The sequence below is a fragment of the Manihot esculenta genome, chromosome 6, assembly GCF_001659605.2.
Source record: "Manihot esculenta cultivar AM560-2 chromosome 6, M.esculenta_v8, whole genome shotgun sequence".
NCBI lineage: Eukaryota > Viridiplantae > Streptophyta > Magnoliopsida > Malpighiales > Euphorbiaceae > Manihot > Manihot esculenta.
Genome location: NC_035166.2, coordinates 28070698 through 28087246, shown reverse-complemented (window position 1 = coordinate 28087246; position 16549 = coordinate 28070698). Strand labels below are relative to the sequence as shown.

Sequence of the window (16549 nt, the reverse complement as noted above, 5' to 3'; positions counted from 1 at the left end):
TTAATTTATTTTTATGATTATGAAATCTTAATTTTAAAAAAATAAAAATCATATATAATTTTTAAATTTTCTTAATGTGAATAAGTATTTTCAAACGGATTTAACGAGATGTGTAACCTTATTACGTATTTGAGATTATGGACAGCGGAAAATATTTTAAAAAATTTTGCAGTTAAAATATATTATATTTAAATACTTTTATTATTGATATATAAAATATATTTTTTAGAATAACATAAAAAAAAGCAGTAATTGGCATTTGGCTGGTATTAATATCTTTATTTGAAACTTTTTACACATGTTTTTCTTCTGGGAAAAAGAAAATTCAGAGTTCAAATGAAACCAAGCATTTCTAAATGGCGAAAAAACCAAAATACATAAATAAGAAAAAGTGGCAAAGAAAAAAGTTAAAGGGATAAACAGAAGCATAGTTTGGAGAAGGAAAAGATTCGTTTTATCACTTTGTACATGATCTATACCGGTCCAGATTCGACAAACCAAATTTACGCAAAATTCTATAGTTTCTATGATTGTCTGTTGCATTTGTCTGCAAAAATCTCTCTCTGTATATATAAATTAATAATAATGATAGTACTAACAAACGACTGGAGCTGTAAACTTTTTTTTTGTTAAAAATATGAGCTTTCTGAGAGATTTATCAGTCACCGCCACCGCCGGCTGAGCTACCGACGGACCAAGAGAAGAAGTTGTCACCAAAATCCGGAGTTTGACCTAAGCCGCCACTGCTGTTGCTGCCAATACCAAAAGAACCATCGCCAACGGTACCCAGTTCTTGCAAATCTTTAATTAGATCTTCGTTGAAGGTCATATTAGGAATAAGAATATCATCGTCGTCCTCATAATACTCACCGTCGCTGTCCATTCCATGGCTCTCCAAGTCAGCTCCATCCATCTTCGCAGCCTCTGTGTTGATGTTCTCATTCGCTGTCTCGTGGTCCATGGGAGCTGACAGTGGGGTTGTTGGAGAGAGACTTGTCGCCGAAAGCGGAGACGAACACGGAGCCTTTTCTGCACTTGGCTCCTCGGATTCCTTATTGGCAGGCTTTTGTATGGCCGAAAATTTGTTTCTGGTGCTTCCGGCGAGTGAATTTCGGTGGGTGGGACGAGGGTGGGTATGCTCACCTGTGTAGCTCACGATGAACATATTTGGATCTGTATTGCTCCTCTCTACTTGCTTTCTCGCTGCACACCCTTTCGAGCTGCTGCATCTGTAGTAGTTCCTAAATAATCCAAAATTAAAATCCGACTTTTAGTCTTTAGACATACACTCAAAGTTAAAATCATTCGAGAATATGAATGCGCAAAGGCCAAACCTCGGATATGGGGAGCCCTTGATGGGTTTCTGTCCGTACTTTCGCCAAGCCCACACATCGTTGGAGAGATTCTCTGCTGTTACATGCATCACCTGCCTCTTCTGATGACTCTTTCTGTAGAACAATGAAATTCAAAAGACATTATGGGAAATCTTTCCATGAAAAGCCCGAAACCAAAAGTTAACCCACTTACTTCTTCCTTGATCTCGAGGCCGATGATTGAGTGGCTCGTAAAGGAAGAAAAGACGGACTGGTCTCAGGCCTTTGAGAACCCAACTGGTGCAACTGTTGCCGTTGATTTGGCTGTTGCCGTGCATGTTGGGGTTGTGGTTGTCTATGATTGAAACGGAGGCCGAAGGGTATATTGCCGTGTGGTGGAGGATGATGCAGTTGCTGCTGCTGTTGTGCAAGTTGTGACTGATTTTGGCCAATAAATCCTCCAAAATCAGAAATGGAGGAGGTAGGAATATTACCTTGAACAGTGGTGATAGGTAGAAAGGCCTTGTAAGAATCTTGCAATTCTTGCAATCCATCGTTTCTAGGTTTTTCAAGATCAGGAAAAGAAAATGGTTCATCAGCTTCGAAAGTCAAAGAGGCCAGGCAACACAAATGGTTCTCAAAGTTGGCATTTTGACCAGATACTTCGGCGTTTGCGGTGGCTGCAGTGTTGGTGGCAGAGGTCGTGCAACTCCTCACTACAGCGTATAGATCCCAGTCCTCAGCCATAGAGAGCATCCAATCTACCTAGAAATTACAACCAATCAATCTAGTTTCGTGCTGCTCTTTGAGCAAATGGGGCAACGAAAGAGATCAGTAGTGAACACGAAGGACGGCGCTGACTTTTGGGGAATGGGTGGGACAAAAAATATAGAGAGAAGAAGATGCATAGGAAACAGAAAGCGAGTAAGGAGAGAGGAAATGATGGTGGAGCACTGACTTGGGTAATTGTTAATTATTTATACAGAGCTCTCTGTATATGGAGAAGTGTGGTTCTGTTTTAGAGAGAGACAGAGAAAGAAACCACCTTTTGCTTTTTCTTTGACTTTGTAAAAATGTCAAAAGCAGGCCCCGCCAGTGTAAGGAAGGAAAGAGGGTGCCTATGCTTGTAGAATTGCCTACATGCTTCACTATATTCTTCTTCTACTCGATGTTTGATTGGATGCCGTGTAATTGCTGTGAGTGAAACATGAGTTCCCACGCGCTCTCCACATCGTGAGCTCACTCTTTTATTTTCTCTTTTTTTTTTTTTTTGTTTTATAAAAAAAATGGCTTCGTTGCAATGGCGTGTCCTACAACTTGCATTAGAGTGGGGCTATGGCCACTTAATATTTGGAATAAAGTAGAGGAGGAAAAGCCCAGGAGTTGTTCAATGAAATCTTAACCCCACTACACTCTTAGGATGGTGCAAATCTCACCCAACTAAGCCAAATTACCATTAATTGATAAATAACCATAAACGTTTTGGTGTTAAGTTAGATAAGATAATCTATAATTTTTATGATTTAAACAGAAAATATATAGCTTATAGTTTTTATGGTTTAGAAAGTTGAGATATTAATTTGGATATAACCTGATATATTTTATAGTATATGATTTAACAGTTGAAATGTTAGGGCTGCTCATCAATAAAAAACCAACTTATTTCTATAATTCATTAAATATATTCGAAATATCCATGCCCACAGTCAATTACAATAATATCGTTTAATATGTAAGAGAGTAGCTAAAGTAAAAAATTTATTAATTACGTATTTTTATCATTTTCAATATGTAGTTTCATAATTATATTGTCACGCATGTATAGAATTCACTCACAAATCTCCCTTTCAAGAAGTTAAATTCAAATTCAAGCTTGTTAATAGTTTCTTATGAAACGAGATCTATCGAGGTGTCCAATTGTGAATACTTAGCGGCAATTCGATTAAATGAGTCGATTATGGATATTTGGCGGTAATTCAATTAAATAGATTGATTATTGATCCATGTCTAATTTTTAAGATTTCTCCATATTTAATTTTAAAAAAAGAAACTTATGAGATAAAATGTGACAGTTAGGAATCTCGTTAGGAATGTTTTGATAGAGACTCTCCAATGCTCAAGATAAATAATGATTATTTAAAATTTATTAACACAAAGAAAATAAGAAAAAGTAAATGATAAACCTTTTTTGAGGAAATCTTAAGCCAATCTCCATTTTGAGGGTTTTTTTATGAGTATATAAGAGAGAGATTAATTTCTTAGAACCTTAATTCTTGGTAGAATAAGAGTCTCACTTTTGGAGAGCTTTTTTTTTAAGAGGCATGAAAAGTTGATTCTTAGATATTTATATCATGATTTCCTATTTTACATCTCATCAAATTGGATGGTGGCGTGATGCAGCATGTATGTTAAGTGGCTAACAGTTGACTAATTAATACAAAGCCAATTTTTTTATGCCCTTTGTCAGATGTGCTAGACAGCTGGACAGTCTTTTTGCATGCGTATTTAATATTTCAGAAAAGACTAAAAAGGTCGACCATTGCGTGAGGAGTCGATGTCTCGCCTTGATTTCACTAGGTTTATGTCTGACTTATCCGACCTATATAAAGGTAGGTTCCTTAGTATCATTGAGATCAGTTGTTCATGTATTCAAGTATCTTATTGATAATACAAATTTTGAAGGAATTGATCCGATCGATCCGAGCATTAATGAAATCTAAAGAATTGGAGATCTGATCTTTATATTATATTAGTCGGATTTTTTTTTTATCTGATCAAACGGTTTGACTCGTGGAATCTCTTCATATTCCATATCCATTGAATATGATTCAATCGATTTTAATATTATCAATTTCATATGTAATTAATTAAATATTTTAAATTAATCTTATATAAATATAGATCGGTAATTATGTACGTAGGATAATATAATGTAAAGTATTGAAAATTTAAATTCGCTCAATTTTTTTTAATATAATCGGTTTCAACTCAAAATTATATAATTTCAAAGACCATTTTAATACCAGCAAGCAGTATTTCAAACAGGTTGGAGCGTGACCTTTGTTTTTTCCCCTCAATAAAACGAGCAGTATAGCCTCAAAGGAGGACGCCCTTGGGTACAAAATATTTAAAAAAAAAAAAAAAAAATCCTCTGCTCGCTCTAAATTCAGTGCTGGAGAAGCTGTGGGTGACACGCAGCACCAACAGGGCTCAGGGCTTCCCACGTTTGATCGCATGATGTGTTGGATGATTTGAACCGCTGGATTAAAGCCACGTGGACGAATACTCATGTTCTGTTAGGCACCAAAGAGACAAATGATAAAAAAAAAGGAGATGTTCCTACACTGGTTGCCCCCATATAGGCGTCTTTTGGTAAAGAATCTTGGCCGTTAAAAATGGGTTCGTTATTCAATTGATGCTTTTTATGTGGGAATCTTGCATTTTAAACGGTGACTAAATAAAATGAGAAAATATTTAGTTTTAATTTAAATTAATTTATTTTCAAACTATATTGAAAATTAATTAAATCAAATTCCAACCCATTAAAAATTCATCAATTTGATATTGAAAAATTCAATTAAAAAAATAAAATAAAATAAAAATGTAAAGTACTGAGATTGATCAAATTATTTTCGCAAATGTAAAATATACTTTAAGTTAGACCAATTATAATATTATTAAAAAAATCAAAATTTCGATTTCTTTAAAAATCACTTCAAATCAGATCAAATAGGATTATTGGTGCAAATAGCCTAAAGTCAATAACCAACATTAATTAGATTGAAAAAATGATAAAATTGATTAATTTGACATAAATGCATCATAAATGATATAGTAATTTTCATCTAAAAATATATTTTCCTTATTTTATTTGTTTCAAATTACAGATTTTTTTATATTTTATTTTAAAAATAATAGTTTAATTATTTACTTTTTAATACATACTTATATGTAGCATGGATTTCTTGATACGTAATATATATTTTTTTAATTTTAATAATTATTTTTTTCCCTTTTATCTTTTCAAGAATAATATACATTCTTTTAGGCATTCATGCCAAATTAATCAAATTTTCACTTTGGCATCAACCACTAATCTCGTCTACTCATTTTGAAAGTTAAATTTAATTTTAAAAAAGGTCATTTATCCTCCAGCGCAGAAATGCTAATTTAGTCTTGCTGCCACATAGGCGACAACGTGGTGCACTCATTTATTTTCGTGGCCTATAGTTTCTGACAAGGAAATTAGAATTAGTGACGAAGAATTTCGTAGCAAAAGGGTCGTTGCTCTTACATGAACTATTAATACAGAAAAAATTCAATTGCCATCAAATGTTTTAATTAATTGAATCCTATCTTCCTAATTTAAACATGGAGGTAATTCTTTAACAAGTTTGTTAATAATCCAACAAGCTAATTTCTTTTTTTTCTCATTCTTATTATTGAAATGATTCTATTTGAGATTAATTTTTATTTTATCATATTTAACTTCACAGTATAACCATAAATATATTATTAATGTCAAAATTAATTAATGTAAAAGTGAGACAGGTTAAGTTATTAGTCAATAAAACTATAATATAGCAGGAGATTATTCATAAATCTTTCGTTTAGAATAAAAAATTTTATAATAAAATTCTTATTTGAAATAAAAGGATTTAAAATTTTTTAACTTGAAAATTTAGAGATGAAATTAGAAATGATTTTGCAAGAATTTATTTAATTTTTTTTTTATAAAATCATTTATACCAAAAGAAGGAAAACGTTTAAGGTATAATATACTCTAACCAATTGATTAAAGAAAAAAAAAGTTAGATTTATCAATCATTTGGCAATATATATAATATATTTTGTGAAAGAAAAGCAAAGAGGGATCAGCATTACTTTTTTTAGATTTAAAGAGGATTTTTTTTTTTCTTTTAAAAAAGAAATATATGCTTCTAGAAACAAAGGGAAGTATCCGTACAAAAATACTCTTTTTGGGGTTCTTACTTTGAGAGGGAAAAGGAAAGAAACGGAAAGAAAATCTTGAAGGGCAGAGATGGGGAAGGTTTTTGTCTACCCAAAAGTGAACACTGTAATTACAAAGAGAGCTTTAATTATTTTAGGGTTAAAAATGAAGAAATGAATTGGGGAATTTGGGATTGACATTTTGGAAATTGATTACATTGTAAGAGAAAGGTTTCGGTTGAGGCTGCTTATCGGAATAATTTGAAAACATGCATAGATATTCTATGCTGATGATGTTGGAATGAGCAAAGTTTGCTGCTTTATATTTAAAATCATAATAAGGGACCACCACTTCTACCATCTCTGATGCTAACTCCTTTCTTTTTAACAAGTCAAGGGAATTATGAGATCATCCATCCATGCACAGTTGCTCTCTCTCTCTCACGTATGCACAGAGTCTATTTCTCCTTTTGCTCGTGAATCCCATTTGCAATTATTTCAAGTTTAATGCAATAATTTCTTCCTTCAACCACACCAAACTCATCAACTCTATAACCTGCTTTAAGGGTTTTTATATTTTTATGTTGTTCAATCATTTTGAAGTTCTTCTGCTGCAAGAAAAAAACATTTTTATATTTTTTAACCATCTAATATTTTCAGAAAAAAAAAGAGAGTTTTGAGCCATTGTTGTGGTCGTCTTCTTGGGTTAGATAAGATCCTCAAGGCATAGCTTAGTGGCATTTACAGAGGCCTAAAAGATAGATAAGAGGAATGAAGTGATTGTTATGGTGATGGTGGGATTGACCATTCAAGAAATGGATTTGATATCTTTGTTTTCTTTTTTCCTGGAGACATATATATGGGTTAATTGGGTTTGGCATTTATATGAAAGCGGAATGAGAGGAAGAGAAGAGGGGATGTGAAAGGGGGGCGAAGAAGAAAATGTTGATGGATCTGGCTTATAGTGATAATGATAGTGAAATATAGCCATTGTCGTTATCAAAAAATTTAAAGCAAATCCATGAGCAATTTCATTCCACTACCACTTTTTCCTTTTTTAATCTTCAGTTCATAGTTAGAGAGGAAGAGTGTGTCTGAGAGAGAGGGGGGAGGGAGGAGATGAGAGGGTGGGTGGGGGGTTCACCACCCACCACCACTTTGGAGCGTGTGGGGAGAGTAAAGTGCCGCACACTAGGATTAGGAACAACCAACTTCGCAGCTCTTCCTAACAAGCGCCCACCACTCGATGGATAATTAATGACTCCAACGAAACAAATTAACGGTAAACGTTTGAGATGTTTACAATATTCGTTAGCCTATTGAAAAAAATTCCAAACTATTTAGGATGATTCATATTTATATATAATATTTTAAATTTTAAATAATAAAATTGAATTTTTTAAATTTATCACAGTTATAATTAAATTTTAAACAATAATCTCTCAAAAGAAAAAAAAAAAAGGAACATGTACAGTGAAGTCCAAACTTGAGGAGAAAGCCTAAGGCCCATAAGGAATCCTAATCTAAGAATCACCAACAAGAAGGCCCGTCCAGATAGAACCACTGATTTCGATGAGTCAGAGATATGCTTGCTTGCAAAACGAATGCGTCTTACTAACTGCTCTCCCAAACTCAAAGAAGGCCATATGATCAAGGTGGTGGTAAGAACGTCGAGATGATGGAAGTTAGAATCAGATTTTCTAGGAATCAGCAAAGGCCAAAGGCAATATAAGTTCCTCATTGTCTAACTCGCGACTTACAAGTTCATCTTGCTCAGCGAGCTACCACCAGCATATGCTTTCTCCGCCAGTCATCGGATATGGGCAAGAGAAGCTTACATCTAAAGTCTCCTTTTAACTCGCAAAAGGAAAATCCTACAAACAAAGCAAGAATGCATAGAAAAAAGAGAGCAACAACAAATGCTCAACACGTCAAATCCAGCTATGTAAAGTTTCCTTGGCAAATATTCCACTGGATCCATACAAACCCGTGAGGATGGAGAACCCACTCTCCTCATAGAGCGAAGAGAATGTTCCTCCCTGCCTGTCCGGATAGGATAGAGGAAAGCTGCTTAAACTGTAAGGAGAAAGTATACACTCCCAAAAACAAATGACAATAGAGAAGTTCTCCCTATATCTAGCTAGAGAGAGTATATTAGAGAGCATCAGGACATTTTCAATATTTCTTGGGGCTTCAGTCAATAGGATCAATATCCTTACGTTACACTCCAGTCTTCCAACTGCTTCACAAGCTCAAGCTCATTTAACATATAACTTCATTAGCTTACCTGGGTTTCATAGTCTTTATATATGTATGTGCGTGTGTGTATATATATATACACACACATCAGATCATTTGGACTTCCAAGTGAAACTCAAATTGTAAGAAGGGCAGAAGGGTGCAAAATAATAATTCATCAGTTATACAGCGTTATTATTTGATAAAAACTGCAAGCCCTATTGACACCACCGGCTCAACTCACAGACCTCAATAACAAAATAAGTTGCATGTTACAATACTGAGAACGGACAACTTGAATGCACAAATTATGCATCCAAATCAACTGACCTGCAAAAAATTGGTGACATAGCCAAGAACATACGAACCTATTAAACATTACACTATCAACTTTACATTTCCCTCTCTATTGTTAAATGAAATTAGGCAACATATTTCTAAGAAGCTTTCTTTTCTCAAGGAGACTTCATCTACTTCCTCCACGGACCCATCGAGATGAATTTGTCCTTGACATACCAGAATAGTAATCACCCACATTTGCAACAAATAGTGGATCCCGATATTCATTTTCTAACTCATTACTATTACTGCTACTACCAGTGGCATTTTCCCGATCTGTCTGCTCCAACTCTCTAGTTAGATCCTCCATTGTCTTTTTTAAACTAGCTTTGCTCATTTGTCCTGCCTCTCCAGTTGAGATACCAACCATTGTAATCTTTGGAAGAAAAGAATTACGCTCTAACTTTTGCTTTGTGCATTCACTTAATGACTCGTGTGATCTACAAGAAAGGAGAAAGTGAGAAAAGGGAAAGACCATGAGGAACTGTGTGATGGTATGATCAGCAATTTATGGCACCTTATTTCTGGTAGCTTTTCAGGTTTCCATTTTTGCTTCAACCACGGATGCCTAAACCAATCTCCAAATGGAATCCGCAGGTCTGTTTTCTGTTCATGATCGGCTTGAGCATTGTCTTTGAACGTGCAATTCGAAGTACTGTCTGTTTTAGGGTTTGCAAGATAGCTGGTTGACTCGGAGGCTCTTTGAAACGAAGAAGCACTCCTACATCAACAAAGTGAACAAATCACCACATTGCACCGTCATGCACAAACTTAAAAGACAGCCTTCTCCGTACCATAAAAATGGTCATGTGCATAATCAAGTATATCAACTACCAAGGCAGCCTATATCCCAGCTTAACTAAAAATGCTTAATCCAGAAGATATCTGATGCAACTACTCTAAGAAATATTCCATCCCTGATATATAAGAAATTATGCTCATCGGCCCTAGACCTCTAGCAAGGTCTTACAATGTCCGGTTACATGCACTCAAAGATATAATCCACTGCCTATCAGACAGGAAAAAAGGGGTGAAAATAAAAAGTACGATGTTATTAAGTCCCATAAAGTATAAGCAATGCCAGAAAACTCCATTCATATCTAACCATGCTGAATAATTGACACACTAAGGTTCAGCAAATCAGCTTCATATACATGTATAAATGTTCTCTAAAGCAGGGCATATTGACTAGTTGATTCTCTACATTCCCATTGCATCCACTTATAATGGCTATGGTTTTCAAGAGCAGGAAAATGGGATATAATGCACCAGTAAACACACATTTTAAAACAAATAAACAATATCAAAGATGCCATAGGATGTACCTTTTCTCAAATGAGTCGACCATATACGGAAACTTGGGCTGGATGCCAGTTGCTTTTCTCAACCATCTATTACCCAAGAGCACTCTGTCAACAGCATGGAGAAGCTGGATTTCAGCAGCCTTAGAAATGACGCTCAAAGGTATTCCAGGATGACCCATCTCATCCAGCATTTCCTGAACCTATCAGCAAAACACATCCACTGTCAACAAAATTTTCACCAGATATGGGCATTCAACCCATATAATGCCCTCAAACATCTATTACAACCTTTAATACATCATTATCCTTGGTATCATCAGGCCTGGATATAATATAATTTATTAATACCAATCTAAAATTGCATGCGACCCTCTTTGCAAGCCACAAAAAGTAAGAAAACAAGAAGTACACACAATGGCCAATGGGATTCTCAAATTCCCACATGTAAACTGTGTTGTTTTCACTGGCTTTACAACTTCATATACTATGCAAAGATACCATGTCAGACTAACACAAGTTACCTCCGGAGGCTCCAACATGTTATCACCCATTTCTTCAATGACTTCTGCTGCCAAGTTGTCATCTACCACATCACGTCGGCGCTGCATGTGCCGAGTTTGAATTAAAGAGTGGAAATGCTGATCAACAGATTCTTCAAGAATGTTATCTAGCATATTTTTATCGAAGAAGTATGGCGTATACCTAATGAAAGGAAAGCAACAGTGTAAGAAATATATGATGATATACAACTTAGAAATAATGTGTACAAGCCTAGCATATTCAAGTGCAACTGTAAAAGCCTACAAGGGAAACATCTGAAGACTTAGAAATAATGCTGTAACAAGGACGGCTGTCGTCCTCCGATAAAGGACAAGTTTCTTTTTCCTTCTATTTCTTTGTTTCTCTAAAGCAATCTTTCATTAAAATGAAGAAGAGTATCTTCCTGCTTTGCTTCTAATTTTAACAATTAGAAGACGAACAAAAAAGTTATAGATACAAAAACCCCAATTATCAACATTGCAATTCTAAACAACGAGGCACCAATCTATCTTATATTGTCTATTCAATGATAAAAACCCTTAATAAGAAACCTAAATCCACAATTATGCAAACCTCACTGTCCATGGGAAATGAATAGCCTAAATACAGAGAAAAATCATTTCAATTTACACACTCAAAATTTTTCTCATACAGTGGCATTATAACACACCATTTGATCCCATCTGCAGTAGCTATGGCAATATCTAAATTTTGGGCAGTGAATACAGGAACCCCATCAACCTTCCTCCTTCCATTACCCTGAGGAATTTTCTTGAGAAGTTGATTTGCTGCCTTGACCTGTGAGAGTAGAATATAAATTATAAATATATAATCATACAAGTACAAAATTCCATAGCTTCCATAAATATCACACAAACTGGGTATCTGGTACCTGTTTCTCATTTGGAACAAACTGAAATAAGTGAGGTTTCTCCTGCAGAAAATAAAGCAAAAACGATTGGTATTGACCCAGATAGGTAGAAAGAAATTTACAATGACACAAAACAAAATAGAATATATCTTGAAAATAGTAGATACATGCTAAACCGTGTTGACTGTTTTGATATGAAACCTTGATATGCATGCTTTCAAACAGAAATTAAACATATCACAAAACCACAGAACGACGAATTTGTTCAGCTGACGATGATTATATTCCACTATTTCACTCTCTTCAAAGCCATATTATCTATTGCAGGATCTAACCTTCAGCCTGCATCACTCTTCAACCATCCAGTAACATGGTTCATCAACAAAATATTAAAAGTCAAGTTCAATGATATTTATTCAACATATTGAATGGTTGATATTTTTATGGTTAATGTGTTCTACTATTTCTTGAATCTGCCTCAGGAATTCCATGTAGGCAACATGTTTAGATAACAATGGTCTCAGGATGGTTTCAATCTGATCATACAATCAGCCCCCACTCCTTTCTTAATTGCTTTCCTTCCTTTGGTTTGCAATCCGCATGCGCATGCACATGACTGTATTATCTATTCTAATCTTGGCTGCCACTTTTATGTAAGTTATGATGTTTAATGCCAAAAGTTGCTGGAGTAAATTCCATCATCCACATATATACTCTCCCACCCTCCTCCCATTATCAATTGCTTTTGAACACCTAGCTAATCACAGATCTAGTGCCTCTTGCTCCTATAAATGCCAAGCAAACAAAGGGAATAAATTTGTAACTGGTCCAAACTCCACAGCAGTAGGTTTTAGAGTCAGTCTGAAGCCAACCCCAGCAATGGATGGTTTGCACATTCATCAACATTTATCAAGAAATAGCTACAGATGGGCAGTGTTATAGGTTATAGGAAGTAAATATGTTAATATAGGAAATAAATATTGATAGATGGGTCAGTTGCTTAATCTTAGGGATTGTATAATCATACACTTGATTTTTCTTTCTATTTAGATACCGTCTCTCATATATGAATAAGTTGTAATCTCTATTATGAAATAAAACAAATATTATCCTTCTACATGGTATCAAAACCTCACTCATAGAGATTTAAATTTATTTTTTTTAGATTTAGGGCTCTCTTTATTTGGGTTACCCATAAAGGGTAACATTTGGAGACTTAGAGCTCGTTCATTTGGGTTACCCATAAAGGGTAACATTTGGAAACTTAAGACTCTGTTCATCGGATACTGTTCACGGGTACTGTTCACGTATACTGTTCTTCTGATCCTTTGTGTCCTTATGGCTGAAGTTAAACCACTGTAACTGATGTGATTCTTGTAATGACTAAAATCACAGAATACAAATTAAATAGATCTAATTTTTTGGATTGGAATAAGACTATCCATATTTATTTACGAAGTATTGAAATGGATAATCATCTTATCAAGGATCCTCCAACTAATGAAACTCGTAGAGATTGGATGATGGATGGTACTCGTTTGTTTTTGCAGATTCGAAAGTCTATTCATAGTGAGGTGATTAGTCTAGTTAATCACTGTGAATTTGTTAAAGAATTAATGGAGTATTTAGAATTTCTATATTATGGCAAAAGAAATATTTTCCGTATTTATGATATGTGTAAGGCGTTTTACCGAGCTGAGAAAATGTGGTCTCCCGTTCTAGTGTTGAATCTGAACATCGAGATTGATTGTCATTTTATTCGTGAAAAGGTCCAACAAAAGATAATATCAACAGGACATATCCGAACTGGAGAACAATTAGGAGACATCTTCACTAAAACTCTAAATGGGACTCGAGTTGATTATATATGTAACAAGTTGGGCACGATTAACATTTATACTCCAACTTAAGGGGGAGTGTTATGGGTTACAGGAAGTAAATACGTTAATATAAGAAGTAAATATTGATAGATGGGTCAGTTGCTTAATCTTAGGGATTGTATAATCATAGACTTAATTGTTCTTCCTGTTTAGATACCGTCTCTCATATATAAATAGGTTATAATCTCTACTATGAAATACAATAAATATTATCCTTCTACAGGCAGCACATTAACAACAGAAATTCTCTGAGAGCATGTGGGATATAACCATAGTGAAATAAGCACAACACTAGGTTAGCTCCTTTATGACTGAAAGGTCAAAAGCTCAAGTTATAGAAACAGCCTCTCAGAAAAGAAGGAAACAAATTGTCAGTTAGACCAACTCATAAGTTAAACATAGAATTATAAGAAATATAGTGTTTGGTTTGGCTTACAAGTTAATAAAAAAACTAATTAAAATATGTCAAAAGTTATAAGGGATAACACTACCTTCATTTTAATAGTCATTGCACTTAAATCGATATACTTTTTTTTTAATTGTTCTTGCAAATTAAATTACTTTTGAGACATGTTAACTAAAAACTTAACTTAAAACTAACTTTTAACGAGTTTTATCAAACCCTTAGCTACTTATTTTCAAGTTATAAGTTTAAAAAATATATTTAATAAAAAACTAAAAGTAAGTAGCCAAACCGAACACCAAACTCATAGTATACAGTATCCAAACATGCACAGGAGCAGCAACTGCATGCAGACATAAAACCTTTCTCCTCCCTTTTTATTTAAGTCTGAAAGCTCCTTCAAGCAAAAGGATGGTATTTGCTGACATCATGAGCTCATCATGACAGAGAGTAAGAGAAATCGAAGAAAAAAGATAAACTGGTACTAGGATTGAATTCAATATTCTAACCAAGGACCATATGCTACATAACATAAAAAATGAACATGCATTCAAGTCGGTGATACCTTGAAATGTTCATATGCCAAATCAAGACGACAAGCGCCCACCACACCACTTGGAATATTTAGCCGTTTAACATATGCAACTAAGAAAATACATCAAATCAGAATGGAAGTTATTTCCTTTGCAGGAAAGAAACTTGATCAGACTGAATAATTGCAATTAAATGAAGAATGATTAAAAAGGGACGTGGTAACTTAAAACTAAGAGATGATGTCAAAACTGCACCATACCTGCATCACCTAAATCGATGAAGAAACGGAAAACAGGACCATTCCTCTCACTCTTGGTGACTGTTGCAAATATCTTCTTAAGCCATTCAGGTGTTCTATAGATGAAAGGTTCTTATGAGTCAAATATAATCTAGAAATCAAAATGCAAGAACTTTTTTTCTAATAAAAAAAAAAAAGGAGAGAAATTCAAGCTTCCTCTTTGTGATCATGTAATCCAAAGTTTTTATGATTATAGAGACGATTCTCATTTCCATTCCAGGATTAACCAAAAGTCCCTACGCCTTTCAGACCACTTAATGAGAGTATTAATTCCACAAATTTTTATTCAAATTGGAATCTAAAATGTACAATAATCACAAAAAAGCCCAAATTTTAGTGGTGTCAATTTTGTCAACAACCCAAAATTCTTGCCCCATTCTATAACAGAAGGTAGAACCATGTTGAATCCTTGTTTCGAAACAATAAGCTCTCATCCTTATTTGTTGTTTGATAAGATTATCCACAACAACAAAAAAATACAATAATTTGATAGAAACATGCTGTATCCTAGTGAAACTTAAGCGTGAGACCTCTGACTGAATAACTGAAAATTATGTATATGCTTGAATCTCAAGCTAATCAGATTCTCCGTGGAATAGGAAAACTTCTTTTTTGAAAACTCGAATAGAATACTAATTCTGCTAAAATAATAAATACCTTTTGGAAATGAAAGGAATATCAAAATGGGTAGAAACAGCCATGAGCCCAGTCCCTGAAAGGTCGCACATGCTGAAAACCTGACCGACGAAAGCGGGCCCACCACTTTTGCCATTTGATTTGAGACCCGCAATCCTGACTGTCGATGGGAAGCCCGAGTTCGACTCGGCAGAGGACAAGCCCTTGACGGCGGCAGATTTTGGAGAGACCGATTCTGGCTGATTAGAGTCGAAGGGGGAGCGGATGGATTGGATGAGAGGATAAGACGAATCAGCAAACTGGAAAGGAATGCAAATTTTAGGAGGACATAACGGGATTGTTGACAACGGTGACGCTTTAGGAGAGGAGACGAGAGAGATAAGAGCAGTGGTGGCGGAGTGGAAAAGGTTAGAGTGGTGGCGATTAGGCGCTGGCTGGGTTGATGAGGCCATGGAAGGTTGAGGTTGGGTTGTAGATGTAGTCGATAGGGGTTTTATTTTCTGATGGTTTTGAACCTTTTTGATGCTGGAGGCTGCGAGTGCAGAGAACTGAGAAAAGAATTGGATATTCACATCCGGAATCTAATTTTCTGTTATCCGTGTAAAAGGTGAAGTTGCTGAATAGTGATGAATAATTAAATTCATATTTATAAAATTATATTAATTTAATTTATATCTTATAAAATAAATTAATAAAAAATTATTTCTAAATATAAAAAATTAATTAATTAAAATTTTAAAATTTTAAAAATTAAATAGTAAAATATTTAATAATAATTAATTAGTATATTTTTTAGTTGAATATTAGAATGCATTTATCTATTGAATTAAAACATGTTAGAAGTTATTAAATAATTTTTAATCCTTTTAAAAGCTTGGTTTATTACTTGCGGACGACTGATTCAAAATCTATAATAGTCTTCTTCATAAAGAAAGGTTAGAAAAATATCTATAATTTCCTTTGTGTCAACAGCTGCTCTTGAACTATTTTGAGAGCATAACAAATTTAATTTTTCGTGTTAATTTATTATTTTATATTTAAGCAAGTGTAGGCAGAAATGCACTATTATTATATTATTAAAAGAAGCATATTTAAATTTAATTAATTGTCTTTTTTGTGAATAATAAAATAAACAGAAAAAAAATACAGAACCTCTTTTTTCTCTAAGCATATTATTATTATTATTATTATTATTATTATTATTATTATTATTATTACATATTTACACTATAAACACCGTTCA

At 34.2% G+C, this 16549-nt stretch overlaps 2 protein-coding genes across 3 annotated transcripts; both read right to left on the bottom strand.

The window, feature by feature from the left end:
* Positions 1-272: 272 nt before the first annotated feature.
* Positions 273-2271, bottom strand: LOC110617016 (probable WRKY transcription factor 27). The gene is made up of 3 exons (XM_021759593.2): positions 1528-2271; positions 1335-1448; positions 273-1241 (listed from the first exon to the last, which is right to left on the bottom strand). Exons 1-3 carry the CDS (start codon positions 2067-2069, stop codon positions 659-661), a joined length of 1239 nt encoding a protein of 412 aa, XP_021615285.1. The 5' UTR covers positions 2070-2271; the 3' UTR covers positions 273-658.
* Positions 2272-8642: 6371 nt separating this feature from the next.
* On the bottom strand, positions 8643-15907 carry LOC110617603. Of its 2 annotated transcripts, none has more exons than XM_021760510.2 (9): positions 15328-15907; positions 14632-14726; positions 14404-14483; positions 11577-11618; positions 11355-11482; positions 10666-10846; positions 10166-10344; positions 9358-9561; positions 8643-9280 (listed from the first exon to the last, which is right to left on the bottom strand). In XM_021760510.2, exons 1-9 carry the CDS (start codon positions 15756-15758, stop codon positions 8968-8970), a joined length of 1653 nt encoding a protein of 550 aa, XP_021616202.1. In that variant the 5' UTR covers positions 15759-15907; the 3' UTR covers positions 8643-8967. The 2 variants fall into 2 exon arrangements, with proteins under 2 accessions (XP_021616202.1, XP_043813569.1); XM_043957634.1 differs by having other exon boundaries at positions 10166-10338.
* Between the last annotated feature and the right edge of the window lie 642 nt (positions 15908-16549).